The sequence below is a fragment of the Daucus carota genome, chromosome 3 (genome assembly GCF_001625215.2).
Source record: "Daucus carota subsp. sativus chromosome 3, DH1 v3.0, whole genome shotgun sequence".
NCBI classification, from domain to species: domain Eukaryota; kingdom Viridiplantae; phylum Streptophyta; class Magnoliopsida; order Apiales; family Apiaceae; genus Daucus; species Daucus carota.
In genome coordinates, this window is record NC_030383.2 from 51,266,605 (window position 1) to 51,286,279 (window position 19,675).

The window sequence follows — 19,675 nt, forward strand, 5'->3', positions numbered from 1 at the left end:
GTGATATGCTACATTTATGTGTATTAACATTTTTCGGGCAGAAATGATAAATTTAAAATTTGAAGACTTTACATAAATGTATGAAATTTGAATACATGTAACATAAAAGGAAATCGCAGACATGAATCAAAGATAACAAAAATATTACACATGGTCTAAAATTACTCAACAAAAAATTGTACAAGTCATTATTAAAATTTTTTTACCATCTTCTTCTTGAAGTGTATAAAAAAAGTATAAATAATCAAAAATATCACCTAATACGAAAGTCGGAACAATAATTAACAATAAAATTTTCAATAAATTTATTAATTATCATGATAAAGGTTTTTAAATTTTAGTGATGGTCCAACTTGAGATCAAGATTATTTTATCAATTTAGAGAGTATTTATTGTGAGAGATTTTAATATATTATTTCCTCGGACTTTTATACTCGGGTTGTGTCGCAATAATACGGTGTGATCATATATACAAACTCAATTGTAATTGTGGCAATGAAGAAGGAATAACTGCTTTCACTAGTGTTGTATTCAATTACAACCGTATTTTTTAAAATTAAATTTAAAACATATATACTATTACAAATTTCACTCTATTTTATTAGGGAACTAACCTTTTTTTTAACTAATCATTTTTTGATCGGAGACGTTCTAAATTAAGGAAAAAGAAAGACGGTGTTCGAAAAGGAATCTGTCGGTGTTACTGACATTCAACTATTTACCACTTACCGCTCTCAAGTCTGAAACATCCCCTCCTACCTGTCTAAATTATTAAAACATACACTCACTATCTGTTCTGCATATACACACATGACATATCTCTTTCCCCCTAACTACTTTATGTATTGACAAGATCTCCAATCCCACAACACCTCCCTCTCTGCCTCGAGGTCTCTCTCTCTCTCTCTCTCTCTCTCTCTCCCTCTCTCTCCCTCTCTCTCCCTCTCCCCCTCTCTCTCTCTCTCTATAATTCTTTGAGCTGAACTATTTCTTTAAGTATCAGTTCATATATAATCTACTCAATTCTATCTTTTCACAAGTTCTAATTCATATATACACATTCTTTAGCTTTGATATCAATTCTTTGAATCTGATTGAGTGTACTAATACTAATCTTAAAATTCAATTTTTAACAAAAGCAGCATCTTTTTCATATAGTATGTTATATGTATTGATTTGATTTTTTTGAACCAATTTAATCGTTTTTATTGTTATTAAATTATTAGATAACTGAGAATCTAGTGATTGAGCTTTAATGTGAATATATGCTGTTTCTATAATTATGACTTGATCAGGATATTGTTCAACTGAAAATGTTGATTACTGATTTTGCAGGAAGCTGTATCAGCTTTGTAATTGTGACTTGGGGGAGGGGATCCAAATTTCGCAAAGCTGGCGGCTACACTAGCTTGGAGAGGAGTTGCTGCCAGTAATGGCACCAACCTCTCTGCTAATGATGTGGCAAGTGTTTTTTTTATTGTATGCGTATTTCATTATAACATTTGGTTTATAAATATCAAAGCGATTAGACTGATTATGGTGGTTTTAGTTACTTATGTTGGAGTAGGTTGTGATTCGGACATTATATCTAGACCGATACTCTTGTAGTACTATTTATGATTGCCTTTTGATCATTTTCTTATATGCAAGGGGAATGAGGTATTTAGAAAGTGCAGTGGAACTTTATAACCACTTGGTTTAAAAATTATTCCATGAGTGGAAAAGAAAACCAATTATTTACCAATTAGATTTGTGGAGTCTTGTGGATTTTGCTAATCTGTCATTAAAATGATACACAAATTAGATTTTTTAGCTATGTAACATTGTTCTTGACAGAACTTCATATATATAGATATATATAATTTCGTTGTTTTATTTTCAGTTCAATTAACTTGTATAACTTATTATATAATTCAGGAAAGAAACGGGGATGCTAAGTCTCATGATCAAGAGCCTTTAACTCCAGTTCCATTCATCAAGAAGGGTTCGAGGTTGGTTGACCTTACTATTTACACATTGCTCGATGTGGTGCATTATATCATTTATAATTTGTACCACTCTTGCTTTGCCTACATAAATGCTTGCTTAGGGCAAGGGCTTAAAGGCCGTTGATATTTTGGTGCTTCCCAATTGTAATTTTGAGCTCCAGGTGCCAAACTGTAGATGCGCTTTTGTTGCCAAACTATCAGAATGGCAGGAAAGTAATTGAAGCTTAAAGGAGTCATCCTAGTCACACCAATTTGACATGCCGGTGATATTTGATTGCCAAGTGTCTGTCATAAAAATATTACTATATGTTGGCCACATGATGATTTAGTTAATAATATTTTACAGAGGTTGAGAAAAATCATCGCAATTAAAAAAATAAAGAAGCTCTGTGAGGCCTTGTGAGATTCTCTTATTTTATGGGGCAATCATATAGTCTATAGCTTAAGTTAATGCAAAAAATTAGATGCATTCCATTATTGTGTGATATATAGTTGGCTTCTTTGTATAAATTACTTTAGATCCTATAAGCTCTCCCATGCGTGTTTAGTATCTGAGAGCATAAAAATTTGTACTTGAGATTTATTTTATGCCAGCTTGATATTTTTTTGTTCCGCAAATTTTTTAGAGAGCGCAGTAGCATGGAGGATCCAGATGGGACATTAGCTAGTGTTGCTCAGTGCATTGAGCAATTGCGCCAGAGTTCCCCATCTTTACAAGAAAAAGAGTTATCCTTGAAGAAATTATTGGAGCTTATTGATACACGTGAAAATGCTTTCAGTGCTGTTGGATCACATTCGCAGGCAGTTCCAGTACTGGTATCTCTTCTTAGATCAGGATCACTTGGGGTAAAAATACAGTCTGCTACAGTTTTAGGATCACTGTGCAAAGAGAATGAACTACGGATTAAGGTATTGCTGGGGGGTTGCATTCCACCACTTCTTGGTCTTCTCAGGTCCAGCTCAGCAGAAGGTCAGGTCGCTGCAGCGAAGACTATATTTGCTGTTTCTCAAGGTGGCGCCAAGGATCATGTTGGCTCAAAGATATTTTCAACTGAAGGCGTTGTGCCAGTTCTATGGGGGCAACTTGAGAAGGGACTTAAGGCTGGAAATGTTGTTGATAACTTGCTGACCGGAGCTTTGAAAAACCTCTGCAGCAGCACTGAGGGTTTTTGGCCTGCAACAATACAAGCTGGGGGGCTAGATACACTTGTAAAGTTGCTTGCAGATGGACAGTCTAGCACCCAAGCAAATGTTTGCTTTCTCCTTGCATGTATGATGATGGAGGATGCATCTGTTTGTCCCAAAATCTTGGCTGCTGATACTACAAAGAAACTCCTTAAGCTACTGAGTCCTGGAAACGAAGCTTCAGTTAGAGCCGAAGCTGCTGGTGCTTTAAAATCTCTCTCAGCTCAGTGCAAAGAAGCAAGGCGGGATATCACCAGTTCTAATGGTATACCTGCTTTGATAAATGCTACAATCGCTCCTTCAAAAGAATATATGCAAGGTGAGTATGCACAAGCTTTGCAGGAGAATGCAATGTGTGCCCTTGCAAACATATCTGGTGGCTTGTCATATGTTATCTCAAGCCTTGGTCAAAGCCTTGAATCGTGCACGTCACCTGCACAAGTAGCTGACACATTAGGGGCATTAGCTTCTGCACTAATGATTTATGACAGCAAAGCAGAAACTACAAGAGCTTCGGATCCTGATGATATTGAGCAGACTCTGGTGAAGCAGTTCAAACCTAGTTTGCCATTTCTTCTGCAAGAGCGTACCATAGAAGCTCTTGCCAGTTTATATGGAAATGCCACGCTCTCTGGAAAGCTTGCAAATTCAGATGCAAAACGCTTGCTAGTTGGTTTGATCACCATGGCAAGTGACGAAATTCAGGATGAGTTGGTGAGATCTCTTCTCATATTGTGCAACAATGAAGGCACACTATGGCATGCCCTTCAGGGACGCGAGGGAATTCAGCTTTTGATATCTCTTCTTGGGCTGTCATCAGAGCAACAGCAGGAATGTGCTGTTGCATTACTCTCCCTTTTATCGAATGAGAATGATGAAAGCAAGTGGGCAATTACAGCTGCAGGAGGTATTCCTCCGCTTGTTCAAATATTAGAGACAGGATCCCCAAGAGCGAAGGAAGATTCCGCAACAATCCTTGGAAACCTCTGTAATCACAGTGAAGATATAAGAGCATGTGTTGAAAGTGCTGATGCTGTTCCTGCTTTGCTTTGGCTACTGAAAAATGGGAGCTCCAATGGTAAAGAAATTGCTGCAAAGACATTAAATCACTTGATCCACAAATCAGATACAGCAACCATTAGTCAGCTTACTGCATTACTTACAAGCGATCTACCAGAATCTAAAGTTTATGTTTTAGATGCGTTAAAAAGTTTACTTTCTGTGGCCCCCCTCAGTGACATGGTGCGTGATGGCAGTGCTTCCAATGATGCTATTGAGACAATGATTAGAATATTAAATTCTACCAGAGATGAAACACAGTCTAAGTCTGCGTCAGCCCTTGCTGGTATATTTTCTTTTAGAAAGGACTTGCGTGAAAGTAGCATTGCAGTTCAGACTGCCTGGGCAGTCATGAAACTTTTACATGTAGACTCCGAGAACATTTTAGTGGAGTCCCTTCGTTGCCTTGCTGCAATATTTCTATCAATTAAGCAGAATCGCAATATGGCTGTAGTTGCAAGAGATGCATTGCCTGCATTACAGGTTCTTGCGGCCTCGTCTGTTCTGCAAGTTGCAGAGCAGGCCATATGTGCACTTGCAAACCTTCTCTTGGATAGTGAAGTTTCAAAGAACGCCACGCCTGAAGAGATTATCTTGCCTGCTACTCGGGTATTGCATGAAGGCACAACTGCTGGAAGGAGCCATGCAGCAGCAGCAATTGCTCGGCTTCTCAATTCTCGCAAGATCGATAATGAGATTACTGATTGTGTGAACCGCACCGGAACAGTTCTTGCATTGGTTTCTTTCCTAGAATCAGAAAAGACAGGGTCTGCAGCCTTATTGGAGGGATTAGAAGCACTAGTTATTATATCAAAATTTGAAGGTGATAAAGGAAAGATCAAACCTGCATGGGCAGCTCTAGCTGAATACCCAGATAGCATAAGCCCTATTGTGTCGTGCATTACTGATGCAAATCCCTTGTTGCTTGATAAGGCTATAGAGATATTGTCACGGCTATCTTTGGCTCAACCGGTTGTTTTGGGGAAGGAAATTGTTAATGCCTCGGAATGTATATCATCTATTGCTAGGAGGGTAGTTAGTTCTTCAAAGGAAACAGTCAAGATTGGAGGAACTACGCTTCTTGTTTGTGCTGCCAAAGTGAATCTTCAGAGAGTTGTGGATTATTTAAATGAATCAAATTCGTGTGCATATCTCATTCAGTCTCTTGTAGGAATGCTGATCTGTACAGAAAATTCTCAGGTTGAAGGCCAAGTCAATAAGGAAGGGGTAAATATTCTTAGGTATGCTGAAGAACTAAGAAGCAGTGGGAATGAGACAAGTACATATGTCATCTATGGTTCAAACACCGCCATTTGGCTTCTCTCTGCTCTTGCTAGTAACAGTGAAAAGAGTAGAACTCTGATAATGGAAGCAGGCGCCATTGAAGTTCTCACTGATAGAATCTCACAGTGTTTGTCAGAATATACTCAGGTATCTACTAGCACTTTGTTGGACATCTTCCTCCTCTTTCTATGTGTTTCAAGCATACTAATTATGTTTACATAAATTTGGTTAGACTTTGATGACAATGCATGTAAACAACTATGTTACTCCGACTCTTCTATTTAGGTTGCTGTACTAGTGTCGGACACTTGGACACTCGGACATGACACTTATTTCGTGTCGGATCTGTTGACTAAAATGTGGACACTTTGACCAATTTAAAAATCATATATGAGTCGAACTTACAATTTAAAAGATATATGTGAGAAAAAAGAGAGAAGCAATATTGGGATTAAAGTATAGAAGATGACTAATTTGCGAAGCCCTACCAAATCATGTATGATTTGAGTTTTATTGACACTCGGATATGTGTCGTGTCCGACACTCCGTACCCGAGTGCGAGTAACATAGGTAAACAATACATTTCATTTGTTGGTTTTGCTAAGGTGTAAATCATTGACAATTCCAAAATTCTTAATGTCATAAATTACTCACAAACCTGATACAAGATTTGGAACTTGTAACTCTTATTTATATGTCAATTTACCATACCAATTAGATAAAATTCTATTGACGTTTTTATGCAACTTCGAATGTCTTTCATACACACACCTTCATCTTTTTTGCAAAGTAAAACTCCATATCCATCATCTTAGCGCATATCATAGCTTTTTGTTTTCAGACATGGACCTATTTTTTCTGATTCAATACTGACATTCCCTTGTGTTGCTGAACTCATGTAGGATTCTGAAGAGGAAAGTAGCATATGGATCTGTGCTTTATTGCTAGCAATTTTATTTCAGGACAGAGATATCATACGTGCACATGCAACAATGAAAGCTGTACCTGTACTAGCTAACTTGTTGAAGTTAGAGGAGTCAGCAAACAGATATTTTGCTGCACAAGCCATTGCCAGTTTAGTATGTAATGGCAGCAGGGGGACTCTACTATCAGTCGCAAATTCAGGGGCAGCAGGTGGACTCATTTCCTTGCTTGGGTGTGCTGATGCTGATATATGTGATTTGCTTGACCTGGCAGAGGAATTTTCCTTGGTCCGTTATCCGGAACAAGTTTCTCTTGAGCGGTTGTTTAGGGTCGATGACATTAAAGTTGGTGCAACCTCGAGAAAAGCTATACCGGCACTAGTTGATTTACTTAAGCCAATTCCTGATCGTCCAGGGGCACCATTCTTATCATTAGGGCTTCTTCTTCAGCTTGGAAAAGATTGCCCTTCAAATAAAATTCTTATGGTAGAAGCTGGAGCTCTGGAAGCACTGACCAAATATCTGTCACTTGGCTTGCAAGATGCAATTGAAGAAGCAGCTACGGATTTGTTAGGTATGTTATTTAGTACTGCTGAGATATGTAGACATGAAGCTGCATCTAGTGCTGTGGGCCAACTTGTTGCAGTATTGCGTTTGGGTGGGAGAGGAGCAAGGTATAGTGCTGCTAAAGCATTGGAAAGCCTGTTTTCTGCTGACCATATTAGGAATGCAGAATCTGCCAGGCAGGCTGTGCAACCTTTAGTGGAAATTCTTAATAAGGGTTTGGAGAAAGAGCAACATGCTGCTATTGCTGCATTAGCTAGGTTACTGGGTGACAACCCATCAAGAGCCTTGGCAGTTGTAGATGTTGAAATGAATGCGGTGGATGTTCTTTGCAGGATTCTTTCGTCTAACTGTTCGATGGAGCTGAAAGGGGACTCTGCTGAGTTATGCTGTGTACTTTTTGGAAATACAAAAATTAGATCCACAATGGCTGCAGCTCGCTGTGTGGAACCTCTGGTTTCTTTGCTTGTGGCTGAGTTTGGTCCTGCTCAGCATTCTGTTGTTCGTGCATTGGATAAGTTATTGGATGATGATCAATTGGCCGAGCTAGTAGCTGTGCATGGAGCAGTTATACCTCTGGTAGGCCTAATGTATGGCCGCAATTATGTACTCCATGAGGCTATTTCCAGAGCTCTTGTGAAGTTAGGAAAGGATAGGCCTTCTTGTAAGATGGAAATGGTAAAAGCTGGGGTGATTGAGAGTGTTCTTGATATTCTTCTTGATGCACCAGATTTTCTATGTGCAGCTTTTGCAGAGTTGCTCCGAATATTAACCAATAATGCCACCATTGCCAAGGGTCCATCTGCGGCAAAAGTGGTTGAGCCTTTCTTTCTGTTGTTGACAAGAGCCGAGTTCGGACCTGATGGACAGCATAGTGCTTTACAGGTTCTAGTGAATATCTTAGAACATCCTCAGTGTCGTGCTGATTATACCTTGACGTCCCACCAAGTGATCGAACCAATTATTCCATTACTTGAATCTCCTGCACCACCAGTGCAGCAGCTAGCAGCTGAACTTTTAACTCACTTGCTCCTAGAGGAACATCTTCAGAAGGATCCAGCAACACAGCAAGTTATTGGCCCACTTATGCGTGTTCTTGGCTCTGGTTTACAAATACTTCAGCAGAGAGCTGTTAAAGCTCTTGTTAATATTGCACTGATTTGGCCTAATGATATCGCTAAAGAGGGTGGTGTCAGCGAGCTGTCCAAAGTAATATTGCTATCTGACCCTTCTTTGCCTCAAGTCCTGTGGGAATCTGCTGCTGCTGTTTTGTCCAGTATTCTTCAGTTCAGTTCTGAATATTATTTGGAAGTACCTATTGCCGTTTTGGTAAGATTACTTCGTTCTGGAACAGAAACTACAATAGTTGGTGCACTAAATGCTCTCCTAGTTTTGGAAAGCGATGATGCCACCACTGCTGTAGCAATGGCTGAAAGTGGAGCCATTGAGGCTCTTTTGGAACTTCTTCGATGTCATCAATGCGAGGAAACTGCTGCAAGACTTCTGGAGGTATTGCTGAACAATGTAAAAATCAGAGAAACAAAAGCTATAAAGTCTGCAATCGTACCACTATCACAGTATCTCTTGGATCCCCAAAGCCAAGCTCAACAAGCAAGATTATTGGCAACTCTTGCTCTTGGAGATCTATTTCAGAATGAGGCTCTTGCTCGATCTGCAGATGCTGTTTCAGCCTGTCGTGCTTTAGTAAACCTGCTTGAAGACCAACCTTCAGAAGAAATGAAAGTGGTTGCAATATGTGCATTGCAAAACCTTGTAATGTACAGTAGATCAAATAAAAGAGCGGTTGCAGAAGCTGGAGGCGTGCAGGTTGTACTGGACCTGATTGGTTCAAGTGACCCAGATACATCAGTTCAGGCTGCAATGTTTGTTAAACTTCTCTTCTCTAACAATACTATTCAGGAATATGCTTCCAGTGAAACTGTCAGAGCTATAACAGGTACGGTTTTTACTCTGTTCTGGATCCATGTTCAGTACATACCTTCGGCTAGGGGTGTGCATGGTGCGGTTTGGTGCGGTTCCGGACATTAACCGTCACCAAACCGATGAATGCGGTTCGGTTCGGTTAATCATCATTAACCGTAACCGCACCAACTAAAACGGTTTTTCGGTTGCGGTTAACCATTAGTCGGTTGCGGTTTTTTTTCGGTTTTTCCACTATTATTTGCTACTCTTGTGCATAATGATATTTTTAAAAAAATGTAAAATTTTCATGAACATGTACAATATGTTCGGTTACTATTTACTATTGTTTCTATATGAGGATATAGGAAACATTACATACTTTCATCTAAAAACCTTAATACACAATAAAAACTAAAAGATATGTATTTTGACAAGAAATTAGATGATGTCAAGTCAATAAAATTACCCAAAATCAACTAATCATGAAATTCAAATAAAAAGTTTTCAAAAAATACATAAATAAAAAAAGTAGAATAGGTTTCATAATAAAATTTGATTAGCAGATTAACAACAGAAATATTTCTGCTTTGTGGCAAATCACAATAGCCCTAATTTTCGATCAAGCGCTCCTCCAAATATTTGGGTGCCCGGTTATTTAAGTGACTAAGCAAGTATGCAAGTATGGAAGAAGAACCTCCATACAAAATTAGATGTGAAGTTTAAAAATGACTAAGGTGCTTTATTACTATTATTAATATATATATATATATATATATTTCGGTTCGGTTAATTTCGGTGCGGTTTTAGCATAAAACCGAAAATAAAACCGCACCACTAATTTCGGTTTTTTATCTCGGTTATTTTCGGTTTTATTTGCGGTTTGGTTTTTTTCGGTGTGGTTTTTCGGTTTTTTTAGGTTTTTTTTGCGGTTTCGGTTTTTCCTGCTCGCCCCTACCTTCGGCAAGCTACTCCTTACTAATGCAGTAATGCTATAATTAGCCTACAGAGGATGATCAATCTGTTACTTTTCTGTGTATAGATTTCCCTGATCGACCACGAAAAAAATAAGGACATCGCTGAGGGTTTACTTTGACCCCTTGCACTAAGAACTTTTGTTCTAGAGACTAATATTTATAATAAAATTTATCTTTGGATTTATATATCTTTCAAACGTGTAATGGCTTGTTTGGGAACTTAGAATTCATTTAAAATTCTTGATCTGGGCAAATGACATGTTTGGATAACCAAAAGAATTTGGATTTGGATTGATTTGATTCCAAGGGATTGAAAGTTAATCGTAATTTGAGAACTTGAAATGACAACTAAATTTATGTATTTGCAATTTATCATTTGGAATAAATTTCATGTTCCAAAACACAGTTCCATAATATTCCATGCGGCAAACGAGTGATAATTTAAAGTGTTTTGGTCTTGCAGCTGCAGTTGAAAAAGATTTGTGGGCTACTGGATCAGTAAATGAGGAGTACCTAAAAGCTCTTAATGCACTTCTTGGAAACTTCCCTCGTTTACGAGCCACAGAGCCCGCAACACTTAGCATTCCACATCTAGTGACAGCCCTCAGGACTGGCTCAGAGACGACTCAAGAAGCAGCTTTGGATTCACTCTCTCTTCTTCGGCAAGCTTGGACGGCATGCCCTGCTGAGGTGTCCAGAGCACAATCAACCGCTGCTTCTGAGGGGATTCCTGTGTTGCAGTACTTAATTATGTCTGCCCCACCTCGAGTTCAAGATAAGGCAGACCATCTTTTGCAGTGTCTGCCTGGGACGCTGACGGTGACTGTTAAACGTGGAAAGAATATGAAACAGTCAGTTGGAAATCCAAGTGTGTATTGCAAGCTAACACTAGGAAACACTCCATCCAGGGAGACCAAGGTACCTAATTTTAAACTTGAGATGTTCATATAGAACTGGTTTGGTATGCTGTAGATGAATAGTCAATATACAATTCCTCTTTCCATGCAGTAATCATTTGGGGCAAGCAGATTGTAACAAGTAATAGTAGTATCAAGGAACAATCTTAGTGTATTAGTGTACATTTTTGGAAGCGAATGTTATACCTTCATGTTTTCTTGGCATCAGTTCTCATAAACATGTGGTCAGCTTAGTTTCAGTTCCCAAATTTAATATTGAATCGAAAGGGCATATCTCCTGGCATTGTCGTCAATGAATGAGTCATATGTAAACTGCTTCATGTGTCTTCTCTGCAAGTATCCACATGTCTTTTTAAGCTTTGAAAAGGTCACAAGCGCACCATCTTCTCATGTTCCTCAATTCTCCCTTCACTGCCTTAAGTGTTTCATTGTTTCCTTCTCAGGTTGTGTCAACTGGTCCAAATCCAGATTGGGATGAACCATTTCAGTGGCAATTCGAAAGTCCTCCAAAAGGCCAGAAGCTTCATATTTCCTGCAAGAATAAAAGCAAGATGGGGAAGGTAAGTTTATCGGGAACTCTTGAATTCATGTAGCTGCAATGGAATTTAAAACAGAAGTTAGGACGTTCTCCTCAATGTAAATAAAGCTTTATTTTATATATTGCAGAAATCATTTGGAAAAGTTACAGTCCAAATTGATCGTGTTGTGACACAAGGGGAAGCTGCTGGGGAGTACTTTCTGCTGCCTGAAAGCAAAAGCGGTAGTAAGAGAAGCCTTGAAATAGAGTTCCAATGGACTAATAGCAATAATATGCCCCAGTCCGAAGCTTAGGATAGAATTATACATGTTTTAAATATTTTTTGTCTCAAGTATATCTCGTGTTGGTGTATATAGTATCCTTGAGAGTTGAGGGTTTATATTTGCAGTTAATAATGTCTTGTGCATCCTGAAGCTGCAGTTGAGAATTCTTTGCAAGTGGTAGCTTATGTCCTATTTCATTTTGTTTCAGCTGTATTTGTTACAATGTTATAGTCATTGTTGATATGTAGAATTTTTCCCCCCTACATAAATATTAATGCAAATGTTGAGTTCTATTACTGTAGCATCTCAGCAATCACATTTGCAATCCAGTTGTGATTTCTTTTACTATGCTTGTACTCTAGGTTAGTTAATTATTATTTATTAATGTGTACCTGCTGCAAGCCTGCAAGCATAATCTATTGCACATTGACTATTTGACCTACAAAGACTTGAACAAGAGAACAAGGAGAACAAGAGAGGATCTAATACAGATCATTCAAATTTGAAGAATCATACTATCTTCTCCTTCATTTTCTAGCCATGCAGCAACATCTTCTGTAGACCAAGCCTTCATTATCTCATCCTCCAAATTGATTTTGTTGATTAAAATTTCAAATAATAACTGCTTTTCGACATTGATTTTGTGAACCTTCAATATCTATGACATTGATCTTAATTTTTTAAACCAATGGAAACATGAAAATAAGTATTTATGAAGAGAAATTATTATTTTAATAATTGATGATTGTATTAATTTATGATGTTATATACTTGGAATTTAATAAATAGCTGAGAATGTGAAATATATGATTTAAAGCTTAAAACATAGAGATTTTCTTTATATTTGATACTTCAAATAAATTAAAAAATTTAAAATTTATTGTTAGCATTCTTCACTACAACACAACTATTCTACACAGTAACTTTTTGATAACTAATATGAATATACATGTAAGGAATGCACCTATGTACATTCATTATGAACGGTTCACCATTCTCATTTTTGCACAAAAGATCAAGAAGGCCAATTTTGTTGAAGCAAAAGTAGTGCATTTGTACGATACTACTACCTCCGTCCCAAATTGTATGAGCCAGTTTAACTAGCAAGGTTTTTAAGAAGTGAATGCTTGACTTAATCTTAGCTACATAAAAAGTAGTGGATACTAAATGAGGGTAGTTTATGAAATGCGGTTGTAATAATCTTAAATAGATATCATAAATGGAAGGATCATTCTTTTTGGGACATTGAAAAAGGAAAATAGCCATAAAATGGGACAGAGGGAGTAGTAAAATACACATAACACAATGTTTGAAAGATTTGTGGCACAATGTAGAATGTAATTAAAGAATGCAGCTAAGTTTGGCATGTAAATTCCCAAGTCTTATGGTCTAAGGAGGCCTTTGGTATCACCACAACCATAAATAGAAGAGGGCAATTTTCCCACTCTATCAATTCCTTGTTCAAACACAACTCCCATTCCCATGAAGAAATGTGACTCTATATGGCAATGGAAAGCCCAGGCACCCGGATTATCAGCGCGAAACCTCAAAGCTGTCCAGCCATAAGGATGGACAGGCACTGTATTTTTCATTATTGGACTTATCAGATCGTAATTTTTTGGATCAGTAGACCTGTTAAACTTGCCTTTACCATGTCCGAGCACCCAAAAATCATGACCATGCAGATGCCACGGGTGTGTCTCGCTAGTATTATTGTTCATCGAGTTTGCATTCTGAAGTATAATGTCCACTGTGCTGTTGAACTGCAGTCTATAAATTGAGTTGCTAGTGGTACCATTCACATTAGGGGCCACACTGTAAATATCATAGTTTGAATCATCATAACCTTCTGGTGGTGGTGTTTGATCGAACGAATTTTGTAAATTTTCCTTGAGTGAGATCAGGTATGGTGTGTGAGGATGATTGTACGAGACATTATTCACGGACCAACGTACATTCCCATTAACTCTGTTCTGAGTGTTGAGTAAGACAATAACTCTGTTTGATGTCTTAGGTGGAGGCTGGATAAAATTACGATGAGATTTCAGTGCTAAACTCTGATTCAGTCTTGGACCTACATCGTTCCAAATGGGACCTCTAGGTGGAATCGTTGGAGGTAATTTTTTTGGGTGGTTCGGATAATAGTTGAAAATGGCTAAGCCATTTGGAGTGGTGCTATTTCTGCTAACTACTTTTGAAGTCGACCAGTAGTTTCTTGAAGGATCTTGATTCGCTGTAACCAAGACAGAGTAGGTTTCGCCAGAGTAGATAAACAGTCTTGTTACCACAAATGGCTCTACAAAGTGGCCATCAGCTTCAACAACAGTCATATTATGGCCCTGCACAAATTCAAGTGTGAGTACTGAGTATGTACGAATACAGGAATATCTGAGAAAATAACAAATGAAATTTACCTCTATTTCGAAACTTAAAGCTGATAGAGAAGTCAAGCTCCCAATCCTCAGCCTATATGTTTTTCCTGAAACTACTGTTAGTACATAGGGTGAACACTCAGGACTAGTGGCATTACACAAACCAGCCCCGACGCTTGGTAAACTGCAATTGAACCTTCCTTTCCCTTGAATCAGTAGTGACTGAAATCATTATATAAAACAATCAAAATACATTCTAGAAAAACAGAGAAGAAGGAATAAGAAAGCCTAATATATATATTTACCTGAGGTTCCCCAACCCATACAAACGGAATTGAGGAAAGGCCAGTGGCTTGTTCATAAGAGCTCTTGTGGTACCAGTCAGTCAGAATGATGCTCCGATCATAATCATATGAGAAGGGCTCGGACTTTCCATCTGGAAGAGCTACACGAATTGATCCGTAGAGTCCAGCATCTCTTTGCATACCATAATGTGCATGATACAGATATGTTCCAGCCTGTGACCGCATCAAAATTGAAAGATTAGTTTATAACATTTAAACCTTGTATAAGATTTGCGCTTCACAGTTGCTGCTAAAGCTGAAGACTAGTTACAAGAGTTTACCCTGTCCACCACAAACTCATACGTGAAAGTGTCACCTGGCAAAATCGGACACTGAGTCACCCCTTCTGATCCGTCAAACCAAGGTGTTCCAATCTGTAACCAATCGCCATTAGATCATTTGCATAGCGTTTAAATACTAATATTAATAAGCAGAACCTAGGGTCTCTTTGGCTAACCAGCTTCCGGAATCTTTTAGCACTTTAAACTGTTTCTACTTGACACTGTTTAGCAAAAGAAACATAATCGCCTATTTTGCGTTTTTGAATCCAGAAGCTGCAAGTTAGAAATGCTAGTTTTTTTTGCTTTTTTACTGATTTGCAATTTATTATGAAGTTTTTAAATATTTAATGTATAATAAATTTTATTTACTACTCAAGTTTCTTGTATTTTAATAATTCAAATTTTTCTTCAATTTATAAATTTAAACCAAACCCTCAATTGACTTAGAAATAAATGTCAAGTTCACTTATCACATATAATCCTTTTCTAATTTTAAGTAATAAGTCAGTTTTTTTAAACTAAACCAAACGCCCTCTTAACTTTTTCCACTTACTCTTGAGAGATATTATTATTCAATTTTGAAATCTTAAAAATACCTGGAAAAAATATCCAAGAGACTAACAAAACCAAACATTATACCTGTCTGATTCTATGCCAATGGATAGCAAGATTTTCAGTTAACAAATTGTTTTTAAGCTCCACAATAACTGTATCGCCTTGCGTCGCCCTTATCGTTGGCCCTGGACTCCTTCCATTGATAGTAATGACCAGCTTCTTATAGCAATCCGGTGATTTGTACTCATACTTGGCTTCCCATTTATAACGACGAATCCTAGCTTCTCCAGAAGAAATAATTGTGCATGAAACAAGCAGAAACATTAAAGACAAACTCATGTACTTAGAAAACTCAGTCATGGCAATAACCTAGCTCTCAACCCCTTCAGATTTCTTCCTTAACCTAATGTCTGGGTACTAGCTAGTGAGAGGCAGTGCCCTTTATATGTACATATTACTATATCAGCATGGATTAAATGTCAACTGAAGCATATTATGTAAGTTGCTTGGATTCTTCGTGGAATGCGTATTAGATTGTGTGAAAAAATTAACTTGGACTTCGTGCAAGTCTATTTCAAGATTTGTTTGAATGGCCTGGCTGTTGCAACACGTAATTACGGAGTAATTACTGTAATAGTTTAAGCTTGAAACAAACGAAAGCTTAGCTATAGTAGTATGAGTTGACATGGATCAAGTGTGAAATAAGCATATCAATTAAGATTTAAGAGATCACCACTACCTGGTCTGCTCTGACCAAATCCACGGTAAGTCAGACTTGAATAAATAATATAATGTTAATATTAATGGACCGTTTGGATTATCTTAAAAAAGAGTGATTGCTTGTCTAGATTAAAAAAGTGAAGTATAAGTGAAAAGCAAGTTGTCACGTATAATTTATTAAGATTTTTGAAAAAGATGTAGAATCCGTGAAAGAAAAACTAACATTCTCAACATTTTATAAATATTCTAAATTTTTTACACACACTGGTCAAGAAAAACAGACTTGTTTCTCGTAAATAAACATGCACAATATAAGCAACTTCGTCCTGGCCTGTGTATGTTGAGAGTGTTTGAATATCATAATGATTTGAATTGGTGGATGCATTTTATATAACATACAAAATTTGAATTGTTAGATGATAGTGGTAGAATTATAATAAAATTTATGTCATGTTCAGTTTCTTTCTCTCCAGACATTCAAACGAGTATATACCTGTTCAACGGGTTTTTTAGCTAGCTAGACGGCACAAATGGATATTTATCCATCTAGTTTTTTTTTTTTTTTTTAACTTAGACAATTAAAAAGTATTTACCTGTTCAGCAGAACAAAAGCGTTGAATATGACGAAATTTTATTATAATCCTGTCTGTTGGATGCATCATCTAATGGTTTAAAATTCAATGTTATATAAGTCTTACCTAACATACACATGCCAATATAATTATGTTGTCACTCACCCCCTCGCTCTCTCATCCTTTCTTCTATTCACTGGTATCTAAATAAAACCTAATTTTGTTAAAGTTGAGTTCTTTTTTATCAAGGTTGTTAGTCGTGCCTATATTTTTGGCATGTCAATATGTTATATTTTAATATTTCTGTGTGTCTTGATAAGGATTTCGATAGTTTTCTAAGAAAGATTTATATAATATTTTGTAAGATATTTAAGGCTCGCATCGATTCTAGAATGAGAGTGGATATCACAAGAGCTCATCTGTCACATCAAATAAATGTTTATATTTTGAGGATATTTGTTCCTGTTGATGTAACTGATAGTTCTGGACATTTCAAAAGATGAGCTGCAAGTGATAACATTTCCAGACATGACTTTATCATTTGTCTGGAGAGGATCTTGGAGACTAGGTGTGAGCGAATCCAGTAGATGTTGCACCATCGTGAACCAAGATAAAATCGACCGTGCCACATTTTCTTGTCTTATACTTTTGCACTCATAAACTACTAAACAACTCGGTAAAAAAATTTAAAACGAGAAAATATTTTAAAAGCCCATTATAATCTTTGAATTGGTGATTAAGTTAGAGATTATTGCACTTTGTACGCCTAGACTTTAAGGCATTACCAAACTAGTATCCACACTTTGAAACGTGGTAGTTCGTACCCCAAAGTTTGTAGCAGCTTTCAGGTTACAACCCTGACCCACCATTTCGTTCAAAACCAACGTGAACTTTAAGTATTTGAGGGGTAATAGTGTGTATATTAGTTTGTAACAGCTACTTTACCTCCTGTGACCCCTCAAAGTTTATGTATTATATTTTGAAATTATTTCTGAACACACACAACGTTGTGAAAAAAATATGTATTTAGATTTAGAATATGAAAATATATTTTAAAATTTGGGACTGTTGTAAAAAATATGTATTTTTATTTAATAAAATATGTATTTAGATTTCGAATCTGGAAATTTATTTTAAAATTTATTTAATTTTTTTTTTACATTTTGTGTTCAGAAATAATTTAAAAATATAATATATAAACTTTGAGGGGTCACAGGGGGTAGAGTAGCTGTTAGAAACTAATATAGACACTGTTACCCCTCAAATACTTAACGTTAACGTTGGTTTTAAACGGAATGATGGGTTAGGATTACAAACTGAAAGCTACTACAAATTTTGGGGTACGAACTACCACGTTTCAAAGTGTGGATGCTCATTTGCTAATGACCCAAAGTCTAGGGGTGCAAAGTGTAATGATCTCATTAAGTTATTCAACCTCTTCTAACTTAATTTACCCCTCTATTTGGATCTAACAAAATTAAGACTAATCATAAAACGATATAAAGATACAGACATTTACACATGGATATACATCATTCTACAACGCTATCAAATTCAAGACATCATACACACCCGAAACAAATGAAATACATATTTTATAGGAATTAACAACATATACATATGTATTAAATCCAACACATGAATTCATATACTTCACTAAATTAGCCATGGAATGCAATAACCCTAATCCTAGATTTCATTCACAGTGCGAAGAAGAGAGGAAAATATCATTCATACTTGTGAATTGGTCGATATTACACAAGTAATCGCTTTTCAATCGCATACAAAATTGTCTTATAATTATTTCCTCTCGTTTTTCAATCAATTTTATAAAAAAAGAAATATCATATATCTATTATTCTTATTCTGATGTTTGTCTTTTCATGATTATTTTATCTTTTCGCTGAAAAGTATTATAGTAAGATAGTTTTTCCGCGTTAAAAAAGTGTGGATGATTCAATAATTTGTTTCCACGTTGTGGAATGCTCAATCTAACTTCAAATTAATTATTGACACTTCGTGATAGGTGATTGTTAGCGAACATCACCCAAGATAGTACACATTAATTTTGGTATATAGTATTGATACAAAATAAAATTCGTTAGAATTTATATTTGACTTGATGTCACTTATTTTTTAAAAAAATATTTTTTACATACTTTTTTCAAAAAGCATGCGACTTACTCTGCAATAAGTATTGAGAAAAATAATATGGAGTCTTTATTTTGTCGGAGTCATTGGAGTCCCTTGCAAGAGAGAGTTTAATATCATTGTTTTGAACGATCTCTATCATCAATAATATAATATTTTGTAAGTATTGTTCTTCATGCAATTTACGAGTATCATGTCATGCAGAAGAAGAACATATTTTATGCAAGAAGAATAAATGATTTTGTAAGAAAAACAAAATGTTTTGCACTCAAAATAAATTTTTCCGCACCTACATTATATTTACAACCAGTTACTCCCTCCGTTTCAAAATACGTGTCCACTTTAGGAAAAAAAATTCTTTCAAAATACTTGTCCACTTCAACTTACAATGTAAATTTATGTTTTCAAAATCAACCCTCCATCACATATTTCCAAGATCAACCATATACCACACATCATGTTCAATTAATGACTTAATACACCTCTTTTTTCTCAAAATCCATTTTTCATAAACTATGTGATTTTTAGAAAGTTGACATGTAATTTGCAACGGAGGGAGTATCAAAATAGATGGATAATGATGTTTTTGATTATTAAAATTGTTAATGAAGATGCATAATAGATGTTGGGTTTGTCTAATGTGTGCCCATGGGCACATGCTAAGCACTAAGTTTTATAGGTTTGGGACATTTTCATTGGTGTGGTTGTTGTATATGCAAGGGGGTCCATCATTATTAAGAAACAACAACCAATCAAAATGAGTCAAACATGTGGAATTTAGTGCTTAGCATGTGCCTATGGGCACACATTAGAAAAACCGATACATGTTTGATCCATGATCTACGATTGATTCAAAAATGTTAATTAAATTATATATTGGACTATAAAGACTCTAATATCAGAATAAGACTCCATAGAACCCAACTCGTATATCTATCTATAAATATTATAGCAGAACAGGTAGATGCAAACTGAGCGAAAAAAAGTAGCACCCAACCTATTTCCGAGCTTGGCAATGTCTGAGAAAAAAATAGCTCCAACCTACCCCCAAGCCTCGCAATG

General features: G+C 36.5%; 2 protein-coding genes across 2 annotated transcripts; one reads left to right on the forward strand and one right to left on the reverse strand.

The window, feature by feature from the left end:
* The first annotated feature begins 758 nt into the window (after positions 1–758).
* LOC108212649 (protein CELLULOSE SYNTHASE INTERACTIVE 1) lies at positions 759–11,914 on the forward strand. The gene is made up of 8 exons (XM_017384371.2): positions 759–890; positions 1,336–1,461; positions 1,918–1,991; positions 2,615–5,663; positions 6,419–8,960; positions 10,364–10,818; positions 11,261–11,377; positions 11,484–11,914. The coding sequence occupies exons 4-8, from the start codon at positions 2,628–2,630 to the stop codon at positions 11,646–11,648; spliced, it is 6,315 nt and encodes a 2,104-aa protein (XP_017239860.2). The 5' UTR covers positions 759–890; positions 1,336–1,461; positions 1,918–1,991; positions 2,615–2,627; the 3' UTR covers positions 11,649–11,914.
* Positions 11,915–12,863: 949 nt separating this feature from the next.
* On the reverse strand, positions 12,864–15,627 carry LOC108213264 (L-ascorbate oxidase). The gene is made up of 5 exons (XM_017385040.2): positions 15,255–15,627; positions 14,616–14,708; positions 14,296–14,508; positions 14,033–14,212; positions 12,864–13,957 (listed from the first exon to the last, which is right to left on the reverse strand). The coding sequence occupies exons 1-5, from the start codon at positions 15,528–15,530 to the stop codon at positions 13,001–13,003; spliced, it is 1,719 nt and encodes a 572-aa protein (XP_017240529.1). The 5' UTR covers positions 15,531–15,627; the 3' UTR covers positions 12,864–13,000.
* Between the last annotated feature and the right edge of the window lie 4,048 nt (positions 15,628–19,675).

Bases quoted from the DNA above. Each gene is read 5' to 3' on its own strand.
- LOC108212649 (XM_017384371.2), top strand. From the start codon at position 2,628: ATGGAGGATCCAGATGGGACATTAGCTAGTGTTGCTCAGTGCATTGAG. The intron at 10,819-11,260 runs GTACCTAATTTT...TTTCCTTCTCAG, and splicing joins CTCCATCCAGGGAGACCAAG to GTTGTGTCAACTGGTCCAAA. The intron at 11,378-11,483 runs GTAAGTTTATCG...TATATATTGCAG, and splicing joins ATAAAAGCAAGATGGGGAAG to AAATCATTTGGAAAAGTTAC.
- LOC108213264 (XM_017385040.2), bottom strand. From the start codon at position 15,530: ATGACTGAGTTTTCTAAGTACATGAGTTTGTCTTTAATGTTTCTGCTT. The intron at 14,709-15,254 runs GTATAATGTTTG...GATTGGTTACAG, and splicing joins ATTGGCATAGAATCAGACAG to ATTGGAACACCTTGGTTTGA. The intron at 13,958-14,032 runs GTAAATTTCATT...GAATTTGTGCAG, and splicing joins CTTTAAGTTTCGAAATAGAG to GGCCATAATATGACTGTTGT.